Source organism: Lonchura striata, chromosome 35, assembly GCF_050655825.1.
Source record: "Lonchura striata isolate lonStrDom1 chromosome 35, ASM5065582v1, whole genome shotgun sequence".
Taxonomy (NCBI): domain Eukaryota; kingdom Metazoa; phylum Chordata; class Aves; order Passeriformes; family Estrildidae; genus Lonchura; species Lonchura striata.
In genome coordinates, this window is record NC_140737.1 from 540541 (window position 1) to 556933 (window position 16393).

Consider the following 16393-nt stretch of genomic DNA (forward strand, 5'->3'; position numbering starts at 1 on the left):
AAAATTATCTTTAATAATGAAAAAAATCCCAGTTTTGAGGCTTTTTGGACCCTTTGTTGAGGCCTTTTAAGCCATTTTTTAGTATTTTTTGAGGCATTTTTAACTCTTTTGGAGGTCTTCTTAACCTTCTTTAGCTTTTTTTGAGACCTTTTTTGGACCTTTTTTTAGTCTTTGTTTGAGGTATTTTTAGCCCTTTTTTAGCCTTTTTCAGGCTCTTTTTGGACCCATTTTTAGCCTTTTTTTACCCTTTTCTGAGGCCTTTTTGGACCCTTTTTAAACCTTTTTTGAGACCTTTTTTTTCCCTTTCTTGAGGCCTTTTTGGATCCTTTTTAGCCCTTTTTGGCCTTTTCCACTATTTTTGGGTGGATTTTCCTTATTTTTCCCATTTCCCCCTTGGCCACCCGTCGTCCCTGGGGTCACCAGCCGGGGTCACAACCGCTGACGTCGGCGTTTATTGTCACTGTCGCGATACAAGCAGCGCCGGCCTTGGGAGTAGGTAGGCCGCAGGCTTCGTTGCCATGGCGACAAAAGCAGGCCGCAGGTGTTGTTACCATGGCAACCAGAGTAGGCCTTGGGAGTACACAGGCCGCAGGCTTCGTTACCATAGCAACAGGAGCAGGCCTCAGCCTGAAGGCTGTTGCCATGGAGACAGGAAGAGGCCTTAGCAGTACACAGGCCTCAGGCTTCGTTACCATAGCAACAGGAGCAGGCCGCAGGCTGTTGCCATGGAGACAGGAAGAGGCCTTAGCAGTACACAGGCCTCAGGCTTCGTTACCATAGCAACAGGAGCAGGCCGCAGGCTGTTGCCATGGCGACAGGCACAGGCCTTAGCAGTACACAGGCCTCAGGCTTCGTTACCATAGCAACAGGAGCAGGCCGCAGGCTGTTGCCATGGCGACAGGCACAGGCCTTAGCAGTACACAGGCCTCAGGCTTCGTTACCATAGCAACAGGAGCAGGCCGCAGGCTGTTGCCATGGCGACAGGCACAGGCCTTAGCAGTACACAGGCCTCAGGCTTCGTTGTCGTGGTGAACGAAGCAGGCCTTGGCAGTACACAGGCCTCAGGCTTCGTTGCCGTGACAACAAGACCAGGCCGCAGGCTTCGGCCTGCTCCATCCCGCACCATTTTCACCCCCTCCCCCCCAAAATCCTCCTCCTCCCCATCCCCCCAACCTCCCCTTCAAAGCAGCTTCGCCCCTCCCCCCACCCCAAATACTGCCTCGGCTTTGGCCCCGCCCCTTCCAGTCCAAACCGGTCCTGACCCAGTCCAAACTGGGGCAGCCCCGCTTGGCCCAATACTGACAAAATTGGCCCCTCGCAGGTATAAAACCCCTTAATTAGGCTAAAAAACCTCGTAAGGGATAATTAAACCCCCCCCCGGTACTAAAAAGCTACAAAATGGAGTAAAAAAACCCCCCAGACCCCGCCAGGGGGGGTAGAACGTTCTGGAAGCCCCCCCAAAGGGTGGTTTGGGGGTCTCTGTCCGTGTGTCCGGCCCTGTCCGAGCGTCCGGCCCCTCCGGGAGGTCCTGGGGGGTCCCAGGGGGGTCCCGGGGGGGCTGGGCCGGGGTTACCGACGGCAGGATTCATCTGGGGGGAGGGAAATGGGTTAAAATTGACCAAAATTGACCCAAATTGACCAAAAATTACCCCAAATTACCCCAAAATTTACCAGAACATCACAAAAGCGACACAAAATAAACCCAGGACCCGAAACGCCCCCAAAATTACACCACATCCCTTCCCAAAACCCCCAAAATGCCTCAAATTTCCCCTCCAAATTAACAAAAGACCCCACATTCTCCCCAAAGCCTCCCAAAATCCCCCCCAAACCCCCCAATTCCCCCAAATCCCCTCTTAAATCCCCCAAACCATCCCCAAATATCCCCCAAATTCCCCCGAACTTCCCCAAAACCCCCGCAAAAAACACCCCAAATCCCTTCTTAAATCGCCTCAAAATCCTCCCATATTCCCCCAAACCACCCCAAAATCCCCCCAAAACCTCCCCAAATCATCCCAAAATCCCCCCAAAACCCCCCCAAATCATCCCAAAATCCCCCCAAAACCTCCCCAAACCACCCCAAAACCCCCCAAATCCCCCCCTCACCCACCCACGAGCAGGGCGCGGCCCCTCAGCCCCCCCGGCAGCCCCCGCTCCTCTTCCTCCTCCTCCTCCTCCTCCTCCTCGCCCGGGGGTCCGGGGGGTCCCGGGGGGGTCCCGGGGGGTCCCTGGGGGGGGGTCCCGGGGGGCTCCTCGGGGGGGCCCCCCCAGGCCGCCAGCGCCGCCCCCTCCGAGGGGTAGGAGAAGATTCGCTCCAGGTCGCGCTCGCTGAAGCAGATCTGCAGCTGGGGGATTTGGGGGGATTTGGGGAAATTGGGGGATTTTGGGGGAGTTTGGGGGATTTGGGGATTTTGGGGGGATTTTGGGGGTTCGGGGGATTTGGGGAGTTTGGGGGATTTGGGGGGATTTGGGGGGTTTGGGGGATTTTGGGGGGATTTGGGGATTTTGGAGGGATTTGGGATTTTGGGGGATTTGGGGATTTTGGAGATTTTGGGGGGATTTGGGGATTTTGGGGGGTTTGGGGGGATTTGAGGATTTTGGGGGATTTGGGGGATTTGGGGATTTTGGGGGGATTTGGGAATTTTGGGGGAGTTCGGGGGATTTGGGGATTTTGGGGGGATTTTGGGATTTTGGGGGAGTTTGGGGAATTTGGAGGATTTGGCAGATTTGTGGACTTTGGGGGGATTTGGGGACTTTTGTGGGGGATTTGGGGATTTTTGGGGGGGCTTGGGGGAAATTGGGGATCTGGCGACACAGGGGTGATATTTAGGAACACAGGTGACACTTGGGGACACAAGGGTGACACTTAGGGGACACAGGTGACACCAGGGGACACAGGGGTGACATTTAGGAACACAGGTGACACTTGGGGACACAGGGGTGACATTAGGGGACACAGGGGTGACACTTAGGGGACACAGGTGACACTTGGGGACACAGGTGACACTTGGGGACACAGGTGACACTTGGGGACACAGGGGTGACACCAGGGGACACAAGGGTGACACTTGGGGACACAGGGGTGACATTTAGGAACACAGGGGTGACACTTAGGGGACACAGGTGACACTTAGGGGACACAGGTGACACTTGGGGACACAGGTGACACTTGGGGACACAGGGGTGACACCAGGGGACACAAGGGTGACACTTGGGGACACAGGGGTGACATTTAGGAACACAGGGGTGACACTTAGGGGACACAGGTGACACTTAGGGGACACAGGTGACACTTGGGGACACAGGTGACACCCGGGGGTGGCCCCGGCGCCCCCGTTACCTTCTTGCGCCGGGGCTGGCCCTTGGCCAGGCAGGAGCGCGGCAGCGCCAGGTACCCCCCGATCACCTGGATCTGCTCGGCCGTGGGGTAGCGCTTCTTGGGGGGCTCGGCCGCGCCCCCGGGGCCACCTCCCGGGCCACCAGGGCCACCAGGGCCACCAGGGCCACCAGGGCCGGCGGCGGGGCCGGCGCGGCGCGGCCGCACGGTGATGGTGTTGCCGCTGCGGCGCTGCAGGGCCGGGTGGGGACACGCGGGGGGACACGGGGGGTCACGGCGGGGGGACGGCTGGGCGGTGGCGCTGGGCACGGGGGAGGTGGCACTGGATTTGGGGACAGGGACCCCGGATTTGGGGACAGAACTGGACACAGGGACAGGGACCTCAGGTTTGGGGACAGAACTGGACAGCTGGACAGTGTCACCAGATTTGGGGACAGTGACCTCGGTGTTGGGGACAGTGACCTCAGATTTGGGGACAGCGACCCCAGCGTTGGGGACAGGACTGGACACAGGGACAGTGACCCCGGATTTGGGGACAGTGACCCCGGATTTGGGGACAGTGACCCCGGCGTTAGGGACAGTGACCCCGGATTTGGGGACAGTGACCCCAGCATTGGGGACAGTGACCCCGGCGTTGGGGACAGTGACCCCGGATTTGGGGACAGTGACCCCAGCATTGGGGACAGTGACCCCAGATTTGGGGACAGTGACCCCGGATTTGGGGACAGTGACCCCAGCATTGGGGACAGTGACCCCGGCGTTGGGGACAGTGACCCCAGCATTGGGGACAGTGACCCCGGATTTGGGGACAGTGACCCCAGCACTGGGGACAGTGACCCCGGATTTGGGGACAGTGACCCCAGCACTGGGGACAGTGACCCCAGCACTGGGGACAGTGACCCCGGATTTGGGGACAGCGCCCCCCACCGGCGCCCCCGCGGCCCCGCCCCCGCACTGGGGAGGTGACCCCGAGGGCCAGGGGGGAGGGGACAGCGGTGACGTCACAGGGGCAGTGGTCAGCGTGGCCATCGGAGGGGTCACCGAGGGCTTGGGCTGGTGGCCGGACATTGTCCCCGGTGTCCCCGCTGACCCCTGACCCCCCCGGCCGTCCAGCACCGTCCAGTTCTTGAGCATCCCCCTGACCGCCCCCTGTCCCTCCTCTGTCCCCAGGCCAGTGGTCACTCCGTGACCTTTGACCTTCCCCTGTCCCTCCTCTGTCATCCGGCCATCGGTCACTCCGTGACCTTTGACCTTCCCCTGTCCCTCCTCTGTCCCCAGGCCAGCGGTCACTCCATGACCTTTGACCTTCCCCTGTCCCTCCTCCGTCCCCAGGCCAGAGGTCACTCCATGACCTTTGACCGTTCCTATGTCCTTGGCTGACCCTTGACCCCCAGGTGACCCCAGAGTGACCGCCCCATGCCCCTCATCCCCCCCCGGCTCGGGGACAAAGCGGCTCCGCAGGCGGCTGACCCGGCCCCGGGCCGGAATTTCGGGATTTTGGGGGTCCCAGGGGGGATTTGGGGAATTTTGGGGCTCCTGGGGAGAATTTTGGGGGTCCTGGGGTGGATTTTGGGGATCCCAGGGGGGATTCTGGGGAGAATTTTCAGCATCTTGGAGCAGATTTTGGGGATCCCAGGAAGGATTTTGGGGAGGATTTTGGGGATCCGAGGTGGGATTTTTGGGATGATTTTGGAGATCCCAGGTCTGGTTTTGGGGATGATTTTGGGGATCCCATGAGGGATTTTGGGGATGATTTTGGGGATCCCAGGTGGGATTTTGGGGATCCCGGGTGGGATTTTGGGGATGATTTTGGGGATCCCGGGTGGGATTTTCGGCACGGCCGCAATTCTCCATCCCGGGCGCCAGCGCCAGGGACCCCTCCAGACCCTCCTGCCCAGGTGGTGTGCCCCCAGGTGTGCCCCCAGGTGTGCCCCCAGGTGTGCCAGCCGTGCCCCCCGGCCCCGCCCGGGCGCGGCGCCGCTGCAGCAGCTCCCGTTTCCAGGTGGGCACCTGGGCCTGGCGCTCGCGCTGCTCCCGCTCCCGGCGCCGCGCCGCCTCGTCCTCCCGGCGGCGCCGCTCCAGCAGCGCCAGCTTCCAGGGGGGCACCTGCGCCATCCTGGGGACGTTGGGGACGTTGGGGGATTTGGGGAATTGGGGACATTGGGGGGATTTGGGGAATTTGGGACATTGGGGGGATTTGGGAAATTTGGGGACATTTGGGGGATTTGCGACATCGGGCACCCAGCAGCGCCAGCTTCCAGGGGGGCACCTGTGCCATCCTGGGGACGTTGGGGACGTTGGGGACACTGGAGGGATTTGGGGACGTTGGGGACATTGGGGGGATTTGGGACATTTGGGACATTGGGGGGATTTGGGACATTTGGGACATCGGGCACCCAGCAGCGCCAGGTTCCAGGTGGGCACCTGCGCCATCCTGGGGACGTTGGGGACATTGGGGACATTTGGGGAATTGGGGACATTGGGGACGTTGGGGGATTTGGGGAATTTGGGACATTGGGGGGATTTGGGAAATTTGGGGACATTTGGGGGATTTGGGACATCGGGTACCCAGCAGCGCCAGCTTCCAGGGGGGCACCTGCGCCATCCTGGGGACATTGGGGACATTGGGGACATTTGGGGGATTGGGGACATTGGGGGGATTTGGGGACGTTGGGGACATTGGGGATGCTGGGGACATTTGGGGGATTGGGGACATTTGGGGGATTTGGGGGATTTGGAGGATTTGGGGGACTGGGGACATTGGGGACATTGAGGGGATTTGGGACATTTGGGGAATTTGGGAAATTTGGGGGGATTTGGGGACATTGGGGACATCGGGCACCCAGCAGCGCCAGGTTCCAGGTGGGCACCTGCACCATCCTGGGGACATTGAGAGGATTTGGGGACGTTGGGGACATTGGGGACGTTGGGGGATTTGGGGACGTTGGGGACATTTGGGGGATTTTGGGACATTTGGGCGTATTTTGGATATTTGGAACATTGGGGACATTGAGGTGATTTGGGGACATTTGGGACACTGGGGACGTTGGGGACATCGAGGGGACATTGGGGACATTTGGAGGATTTGGGGGGATTTGGGGACATTGGGGGGATTTGGGGACATTTGGGCGTATTTTGGCTATTTGGGACATTGGGGACATTTGGGGGGATTTGGGGACACTCGGGGACATTTGGAATATTTGGGCATATTTGAGACATTTGGGACATCGAGGGGATTCGGGGATATTTGGGATATTTGGGGAAATTTGGGATGTTTTGGGACATTTGGGACATTTGGGGACATTTGGGGACATCGCCCCTCGTCACCGTCACCCTTCCATTGGGGCGGGGCCCCCAAAACCCTCAAAATCCCCAAAATCTCCAGAATTCCAGCAATTTTGGGGTGAAATACGGAAATTTTGGGGAGTTTTGGGTGGGATTCCGGGAATTTTGAGGGGAAATATCGAAATTTTCAGGGCATTTTGGGGGGAATTCCAAGATTTTTGAAGAATCCCAGGAATTTCGGGAGGAATTTCAGAAATTTTGGGGGGAGATCCGTAAATCCAGGGGAATTCCAAGATTTTGGGGTTGAATTTTGGGAGGAAATCCGGGAATTTTGGGGGAATCCCAGGAAATCCCGCATCCCAAAAATCCGGGGCGGGACTCCCAGGATTTTTTTTTTTTGGGGGGGGGGAGGGGGTCCCAGATGATCCCAAAAATCCGAGTGGGGGTCGAGGCGGTGGGGGAGGATCCCAAAAAAACCCGCGCGGGAAATCCCAAAAAATCCGCGCGGGAAACGCCCAAAAAGCCAAAAAAACCCCAAAAAACAAAAACCAAACCCGCGGGAAATCCCCAAAAATCCGTGACGGGGGGGGGGGGGGGAGGGGTCTTTGAGAGCCCCCCCAAATTTGGGGAGGGGTCGCGGAGCGCGCGGGGTGTGGCGGGTGGGGGAGGGGAAGCTCCGGAGTGGGGGGAGGGGAAAAAAATTGTTTAAAAATTTAAAATCATTTAAAAAAGGGGGGGTGGGGGAGGGGAAATCGCAGCGTCCCGCCCCTCCCCCACCCCCCCCCCATCCCCGGGACCCCCCCCAGATTTTGGGGAGGGGTCCCCCAAATACTCACCCGGGGCTGGAGCGCGGGAGGGACCCGGAGGAAGCGGGGGGGGGGAGGGTGGGGGAGGGGCGGGGGGAGGAAAAGCGGCTTTTCCTGGGGGGGAGGGGCGGGGGGAAGTGGGGGAGGGGCCCCCCCGCACCCCGAGCTTAAAATTTGGGGGGGGAGGGAGGGGAAATTTGGGGGGGGGGAGGGTTAAATTGAAAAGAAAAAATGAAATTGGGGAGTGGGGGAGGGGCGGGGGGAGGTTTTGGGGGGAATTCGGGGGATTTTGGGGGTGGGGGAGGGGCGGGGAGGGAAGCCCCGAAATTTTTGGGGGGGGGGAGGGGAGGGGATCCGCTTTGTGTGCGGAAATGGGGGCGGGGCTCTGGGGGAAGGGGGAGGGGCTATGGGGAGGGGGAGGGGCCTCGGGGGGGGTTTTTTTGGAGAGGAGCCCCAAAATCGGCCCGAAATTGCTCAAAATCTCCGGAAATTCCCCCAAATTCTGCCCAAATTCCCATCCCGGGACTCTCCAGACCCCGAATCCTCCCAAATTCTCAAAGTTTCCCCAAAATTCCTCCAAATCTTCCCCGAATTCCCATCCCGGGAGCCCCCAAATCCCAACTCTCCGCAATTTCCCCAAATATTTTTTTTCCCAAAATTTTCCCGAATTCTTCTAAATTCTCCTTCTGGGGACCCCCCGAAATCTCAAATCTCCCCAAATTTATCCAAATTCTGCCCAAATCCACCCCAAATTCCCATCCGGGGACTCCCCAGACCCCAAATCCCCCCAAATTCTCAAAGTTTCCCCAAATTCCCTTTCCTGGGCCAAATTTCCCCAAATCCCCCCAAATTATCCCAAATTCTCCTCCCCGGATTCCCGGGATGCGCTCTGGGGTGGGGGAGGGGCGGTGGCCGCGTCTCCCCTCCCCCACCCCCCCTGAGCTCACCTGGGGCCACGCCCGGGGTGGGGGTCGGGGTCACGGCGGCGTCGGCCGCGCCCAAAACCTGACCCCGATCCCGGCCAGGTGAGCTCACACCTGGCCAGGTGAGCCCAAAATCCTGACCCCACACCTGGCCAGGTGAGCCCAAAATCTGAGCTCACACCTGGGCAGGTGAGCCCAAAATCTGAGCTCACACCTGGCCAGGTGAGCCCAAAAACTGACCCCACACCTGGCCAGGTGAGCCCAAAATCCTGAGCTCACACCTGGGCAGGTGAACCCAAAATCCTGACCCCACACCTGGGCAGGTGAGCCCAAAATCCTGACCCCACACCTGGGCAGGTGAGCCCAAAATCCTGAGCCCACACCTGGCCAGGTGAGCCCAAAATCCTGACCCCACACCTGGCCAGGTGAGCCCAAATCCTGACCCCACACCTGGCCAGGTGAGCCCAAAATCTGAGCTCACACCTGGGCAGGTGAGCCCAAAATCCTGAGCTCGCACCTGGCCAGGTGAGCCCAAAATCTGACCCCACACCTGGCCAGATGAGCCCAAAATCTGACCCAAATCCCAGCCAGGTGAGCCCAAAATCTGACCCCACACCTGGCCAGGTGAGCCCAAAATCCTGAGCTCGCACCTGGGCAGGTGAGCCCAAAATCCTGACCCCACACCTGGCCAGGTGAGCCCAAAATCCTGAGCTCGCACCTGGGCAGGTGAGCCCAAAATCTGACCCCACACCTGGGCAGGTGAGCCCAAAATCCTGACCCCACACCTGGCCAGGTGAGCCCAAAATCCTGACCCCAATCCCGGCCAGGTGAGCCCAAAATCCTGACCCCAATCCCGGCCAGGTGAGCTCACATCTGGGCAGGTGACCCCAAAATCTGACCCTGATCCTGGCCAGGTGAGTCCTGACCCCACACCTGGCCAGGTGAGCCCAAATCCTGATCCTGGCCAGGTGAGCACGGACCCCCCTCAGCTAGGGGAAAGCCAGCTGTGCCCAGATGTGCCCAGGTGTGACCCAGGTGCGACCAAAGATCTCGATCCACCCCCAGGTGTGAGCCAGGTATCCCAGTCCTCTCCAGGTGTGCTCCAGGTGTGTCCCTGCTTTCCCCAGGTGTTTCCCAGGTGTCCCCATCCCCCCCAGGTGTCCTCAGGTGTGTCCCAGGTGTCCCCAGGTGTGTCCCCATCCCCCCCAGGTGTCCCCAGGTGTGTCCCCATCCCCCCCAGGTGTCCTCAGGTGTGTCCCAGGTGTCCTCAGGTGTGTCCCCATCCCCCCCAGGTGTCCCCAGGTGTGTCCCCATCCCCCCCAGGTGTCCCCAGCTGTGTCCCCATCCCCCCCAGGTGTGCCCCAGCTGTGTCCCAGGTGTGTCCCCAGGTGTGTCCCCATCCCCCCCAGGTGTCCTCAGGTGTGTCCCAGGTGTGTCCCCCACCCCCCAAGCTGTCCCCAGGTGTGTCCCAGGTGTCCTCAGGTGTGTCCCAGGTGTGTCCCCCACCCCCCAAGCTGTCCCCAGGTGTGTCCCCTCCCCCCAGGTGTGTCCCAGGTGTGTCCCCCCACCCCAAGCGGGTCAATCCCAGTGACTCAGAGGATTTGGGGGTGGGCGGGGCCTCACCTGGGCCACGCCCCCTCACCTGGGCTATTTAAGGTGTCCCCTCCTGGTCTCACCTGTCCCCTCCTGGTCTCACCTGGCCCCACCTGGCCCCGATGGCTCCACCCGGGCCCCACCGGCCCCCGGTGCTGCTGCTGCTGCTGCTGGGTGAGACTGGGAGAACTGGGAGGCACTGGGAATGGACTGGGATATACTGGGATGGACTGGGATGGACTGGGAATGAACTGGGAATGGACTGGGATGGACTGGGATGGACTGGGATATACTGGGAGGGAACTGGGATGGACTGGGATGGACTGGGATATACTGGGATATACTGGAAATGGACTGGGAATGAACTGGGATGGACTGGGATGGACTGGGATGGACTGGAATATACTGGGAGGGAACTGGGATGGACTGGGATGGACTGGGATATACTGGGATATACTGGAAATGGACTGGGAATGAACTGGGATGGACTGGGATGGACTGGGATATACTGGGAGGGAACTGGGATGGACTGGGATATACTGGGAATGGACCAGGGATGGACTGGGATATACTGGGAGGGACTGGGAATTGACTGGGAGGGAACTGGGAATGGGCATTTGGGGGACTGGGATGGGCTGGGATTGGACTGGGATGGACTGGGACCAAACTGGGATGAACTGGGTTGGACTGGGAATGGCGACTGGGGATGAGGTCAGGGAGGAAAACTGGGACAGGAACTGGGAGGAACTGGGAGGGACGGAGATGGAGCGATAGGGAATTTGGGAGGGACTGGGATGGACTGAGATGGGACTGGGAGGAACTGGGATGGACGGGAAGGGACTGGGAATGGACTGGGATGGACTGGGCTGAACTGGGATGAACTGGGATGGACTGGGATTGAGACTGGGATGGACTGGGATAGACTGGGATGAACTGGGATGAACTAGGATGGGGCTGGGATGGATTGGGTGGGGATTGGGGTGAACTGGGATGGACTGGGATGGACTGGGATGGACTGGGATTGAGACTGGGATGGAACTGGGGGAACTGGAATGGACTGGGATGAACTGGGAATGACTGATACAGAATGTGTAATGGACTGGGATGGCAACTGGCCCAAACTGGTCCAAACTGGTCCGTACTGGTCCAAACTGGTCCATACTGGATCCCCCTGACCCTCCCCTCCCCCGCAGGCGCCTCCGGGCTCTGCGCCCGGCCCGGCTCCGGCTCTGACCTGGGATCGGGATCACCGGGATCACCGGGATCACCGGGATCACCGGGATCACCGGGATCGGGATCGCTGGCGCCGCTGACGGCCGGGGTGGATCCCTGCAAGGACCCGCTGGGACTGCTCAGCCCCCAGCTGGGATCCCCGGGATCCTCCCCGGGATCCTCCGCCCGCTGCCCGGGGGGGCGCCCGGGATCCGCCGCATCCGGATCCGCACCCTCGGGGAATTCGGGATCCTACGGATCGGGATCCTCTGGAAGTTCGGGATCCTACGGGGGAAATTCGGGATCGTACGGATCGGGATCCTCTGGAAGTTCGGGATCCTACGGGGGTGGATCAGGATCCTCTGGAAGTTCGGGATCCTACGGGGGAAATTCGGGATCGTACGGATCGGGATCGTCTGGAAGTTCGGGATCCTACGGGGGATCCAGCTCGGGGTCCTACGGATCCGGATCAGGAAAACCCGGATCTGGATCTGGATCCGGATCAGGCAGACCTGGATCCCAGGGGGGAAGTGGATCCGGTTCCTACGGGGGTTCCTCGGGATCCCAGGGCAGACCGGGATCCTATGGGGGATCCTCGGGATCCTATGGGGGATCAGGATCTTATGGGGGTTCCTCGGGATCCCAGGGTAGACCGGGATCCTACGGGGGAGGATCGGGATCCTCTGGAGGAATGGGATCCTATGGGGGATCCTCGGGATCTTATGGAGGATCGGGATCCCAGGGCAGACCGGGATCCTACGGGGGTGGTCCAGGATCCTATGGGGGATCCTCGGGATCCTACGGGGGATCCAGCTCAGGGTCCTACGGATCCGGATCCGGAAGGCCCGGATCTGGATCCGGATCTGGATCAGGAAGACCCGGATCGGGATCGGGCAGACCCGGATCCCAGGGGGGAAGTGGATCCGGCTCCTACGGGGGATATTCGGGATCCTACGGGGATGATGTGGTGTCCTACGGGGGAGGATCGGGATCCTATGGGGGATCCTCGGGATCTTACGGAGGATCGGGATCCCAGGGCAGACCGGGATCCTATGGAGGAATGGGATCCTATGGGGGATCCTCGGGATCCTACGGAGGATCAGGATCCCAAGGAAGACCGGGATCCTATGGGGGATCCTCAGGATCCTATGGGGGATCAGGATCCCAGGGCAGACCAGGATCCTATGGGGGAATGGGATCCTATGGGGGTGGTCCAGGATCCTATGGGGGATCCTCGGGATCCTATGGGGGAGGATCGGGATCTTACGGGGGTTCCTCGGGATCCCACGGCAGGCCGGGATCCTACGGAGGAGGATCGGGATCCTCTGGAGGAATGGGATCTTACGGGGGTGGTCCAGGGTCCTATGGGGGAATGGGATCCTATGGGGGATCCTCGGGATCCCAGGGCAGGCCGGGATCCTATGGGGGAGGATCGGGATCCTCTGGAGGAATGGGATCTTATGGGGGATCCTCGGGATCCTATGGGGGATCGGGATCACAGGGAAGACCGGGATCCTACGGGGGTGGTCCGGGATCCTCTGGAGGAATGGGATCCTACGGGGGATCCTCGGGATCCTATGGGGGATCGGGATCACAGGGAAGACCGGGATCCTACGGGGGTGGTCCGGGATCCTACGGGGGATCCTCGGGATCCTATGGGGGATCGGGATCCCAGGGCAGGCCGGGATCCTACGGGGGGTCGGGATCCTCGGGAGGGGATTGGGGATCCTCCGAGGGGAGCCCGGGCTCCTTCGGGGGATCCTTCGGGGGATCCCGGCAGCGCCCCGGCTACAAGAACCCCGGGATCCCCTTCGTGCCGGGGCTGCGGGACCCTGCCCGCATCGGGGGGCACATCCCGATCCGCCGCGGGCCGGGATCCGGTCAGGGATCGGGCCAGGGGTATGGGCTGGGATCCGGTCAGGGATCCGGTCAGGGGTACGGGCTGGGATCCGGTCAGGGGTACGGTCAGGGGTATGGTTTGGGATCCGGTCAGGGATCCGGTCAGGGGTATGGTTTGGGATCCGGTCACGGATACAGCCAAGGATCCGGTCAGGGATCCAGGCAGGGATCCGCCCTGGAATCTGCCCAGGGATCCCGCCCAGGATCCGCCCAGGGATCTGCCCTGGGATCTGCCCAGGGATCCAGTCAGGGTTACAGCCAGGGATCCGGTTCAGGATCCGGTCCAGGATCTGGTTCAGGATCCGGGCCGGGATCCGGTTCAGGATCCAGTCCAGGATCCACCCAGGGATCCGGGCCGGGATCCGGGGCCGAGGACGAGGCCGGGGGCGGGAACGGCTGCGGGGGGTGCCGGAAGTAGGGGGGGGATGGGGGGAGGGGTCCCGGGGGATCCGGAATGTTCCGAGCGGATCCCCGAAGATCCCGAAGGGTCGGAGCCGGGATCGGGAGCGGGGATGGGGGAGGGGGGGCCGGAAATGGGGGGGAGGGGTCTGGGTGGATCCCGAAGGATCCCAAATAAAGGCTTGGATTGGGCCCAGCCCCGTCGCTGTGGTGTGGGACTGGGGAACTGGGAGCACTGGGGATACTGGGAATGGGGGACTGGGGATACTGGGAACACTGGGAATGGGGGCACTGGGGATACTGGGAATGGAGGCACTGGGAGCACTGGGGATACTGGGAATGGGGGACTGGGGATACTGGGAATGGGGGACTGGGGATACTGGGAATGGGGGACTGGGGATACTGGGAACACTGGGAATGGGGGCACTGGGGATACTGGGAATGGAGGCACTGGGAGCACTGGGGATACTGGGAATGGGGGACTGGGGATACTGGGAATGGGGGACTGGGGATACTGGGAATGGGGGACTGGGGATACTGGGAACACTGGGAATGGGGGCACTGGGAGCACTGGGATGGGGATACTGGGAGCACTGGGGATACTGGGAATGGGGGACTGGGGATACTGGGAATGGGGGACTGGGGATACTGGGAACACTGGGAATGGGGGCACTGGGAGCACTGGGATGGGGATACTGGGGATACTGGGAACACTGGGAATGGGGGCACTGGGGATACTGGGAATGGGGGACTGGGGATACTGGGAACACTGGGAATGGGGGCACTGGGAGCACTGGGATGGGGATACTGGGAGCACTGGGGATACTGGGATGGGGACACTGGGGATACTGGGAATGGAGGCACTGGGAGCACTGGGGATACTGGGAATGGGGCACTGGGAGCACTGGGGATACTGGGAATGGGGCACTGGGGATACTGGGAATGGAGGCACTGGGAGCACTGGGGATACTGGGAATGGGGCACTGGGAGCACTGGGGATACTGGGAATGGGGCACTGGGGATACTGGGAATGGAGGCACTGGGAGCACTGGGGATACTGGGAATGGGGCACTGGGAGCACTGGGGATACTGGGAATGGGGCACTGGGGATACTGGGAATGGAGGCACTGGGAGCACTGGGGATACTGGGAATGGGGCACTGGGGATACTGGGAATGGAGGCACTGGGAGCACTGGGGATACTGGGAATGGGGCACTGGGAGCACTGGGGATACTGGGAATGGGGCACTGGGAGCACTGGGGATACTGGGAATGGGGCACTGGGAGCACTGGGGATACTGGGAATGGGGGACTGGGGATACTGGGAATGGGGGCACTGGGAGCACTGAGGATACTGGGAATGGGGGACTGGGGATACTGGGATGGGGCACCAGGGTTACTGGGAATGGGGGGACTGGGATAGAAGGGGGATACTGGGGAAACTGGGAATGGGGGGACTCGGTATACTGGGATGGCAAGACTGGGATCACTGGGGAAACTGGGAATGGGGTACTGGGGTTACTGGGGATACTGGGAAAGGGGGTACTGGGGAGACTGGGAGCACTGGGATGGGGGCACTGGGAGCACTGGAGATACTGGGAACGGGGTACTGGGAGCACTGGGGATACTGGGAACGGGGTACTGGGAGCACTGGGGATACTGGGAACGGGGTACTGGGAGCACTGGGGATACTGGGAATGGGGTACTGGGAGCACTGGGAGCACTGGGGCCACTCTCAGCCCCATCCCTGCCCCTCCCCCACCCCAGGCATCCCCTCCCCCCAAACCAGTGCTCCCAGTACGGCCCCTCCCCCCCAAACCAGTGCTCCCAGTACGGCCCCTCCCCCCCAAACCAGTGCTCCCAGTACGGCCCCTCCCCCAAACCAGTGCTCCCAGTGCTCCCAGTACGGCCGGTTCCAACCCCAAATTTGGGGGGACACGCCCGGGGGGGGGGGAGGGGCACGCCTGGAACCGCCGGAATTTGGGGGTCACACCTGGAATTCCCCAGATTTTTTTGGGGGGTGCTCACCTGGACTGTCCCAAATTTTTAGGGTTTTTTGGGACACCTGGAATGTCCCAAATTTTGGGGGGGTGTCCCCAAAACCTCCCCCCCCCCCCCCCTCCACGCAGGGAATGCCGGGAACTGAGTCACAGCCCCTCCCCCGCCCCGGGAGCCTTTAAGAGCCCTCCCAGTGCTCCCAGTTTGCTCCCAGTTTGATCCCAGTGTGGAGAGGAGGGACCAGGCAGCGCTGCCAGGTACTGGGAGGGACTGGGAGCAAAATGGGGGAAACTGGGAATGAACTGGGTGGGGCTGGGGTGAACTGGGAGCAAACTGGGGGGAACTGGGAATGAACTGGGTGGGGCTGGGGTGAACTGGGAGCAAACTGGGGGGAACTGGGAATGAACTGGGTTGGGCTGGGGTGAACTGGGAGGGCCTGGGCTGAACTGGGACCAAACTGGGAATGAACTGGGATGAATTTGGAACGAACTGGGAATGAACTGGGAGGCACTGAGATGAACTGGGAATTAATTGGGCTGAACTGGGAGGCACTGGGCTGAACTGGGACCGAACTGGGAGGGCCTGGGCTGAACTTGGCTGAACTGGGAATGAACTGGGAATGAACTGGGAGGCACTGGGCTGAACTGGGAATGAACTGGGATGAATTTGGAATGGACTGGGAGGCACTGGGAATGAACTGGGCTGAACTGGGAATGAACTGGGCTGAACTGGGCTGAACCGGCGCTCCCCTCTGTCCCCTCCCCCCCCAGCCATGGCCGAGCGCCCCTCCCCCGCCCCGGGGCTCCCGCTGGCGCCGTGGCCGCCGCTGCCCGAGTGGCCGGGCCGCGACCGTCGCGACAGCGGCGACAGAGGCGGCAGAGGCGACAGAGGCGACAGAGGAGGAGGAGACAGAGGAGATGGAGGAGGAGATGGAGGAGGCGA

The 16393-nt window shown here is 61.1% G+C and overlaps 2 protein-coding genes across 3 annotated transcripts; one reads left to right on the top strand and one right to left on the bottom strand.

The window, feature by feature from the left end:
• Positions 1 to 436: 436 nt before the first annotated feature.
• LOC146764225 (uncharacterized) lies at positions 437 to 7503 on the bottom strand. Of its 2 annotated transcripts, XM_085564925.1 has the most exons (5): positions 7459 to 7503; positions 4582 to 5453; positions 3341 to 4527; positions 2111 to 2345; positions 437 to 1589 (listed from the first exon to the last, which is right to left on the bottom strand). In XM_085564925.1, exons 2-5 carry the CDS (start codon positions 5450 to 5452, stop codon positions 1570 to 1572), a joined length of 2313 nt encoding a protein of 770 aa, XP_085421051.1. In that variant the 5' UTR covers position 5453; positions 7459 to 7503; the 3' UTR covers positions 437 to 1569. The 2 variants fall into 2 exon arrangements, with proteins under 2 accessions (XP_085421051.1, XP_085421050.1); XM_085564924.1 differs by having other exon boundaries at positions 3341 to 5453.
• Positions 7504 to 10943: 3440 nt separating this feature from the next.
• LOC146764226 (uncharacterized) lies at positions 10944 to 13473 on the top strand. The gene is made up of 2 exons (XM_085564980.1): positions 10944 to 13036; positions 13355 to 13473. The coding sequence occupies exons 1-2, from the start codon at positions 11032 to 11034 to the stop codon at positions 13471 to 13473; spliced, it is 2124 nt and encodes a 707-aa protein (XP_085421106.1). The 5' UTR covers positions 10944 to 11031.
• The last annotated feature ends 2920 nt before the right edge of the window (positions 13474 to 16393 follow it).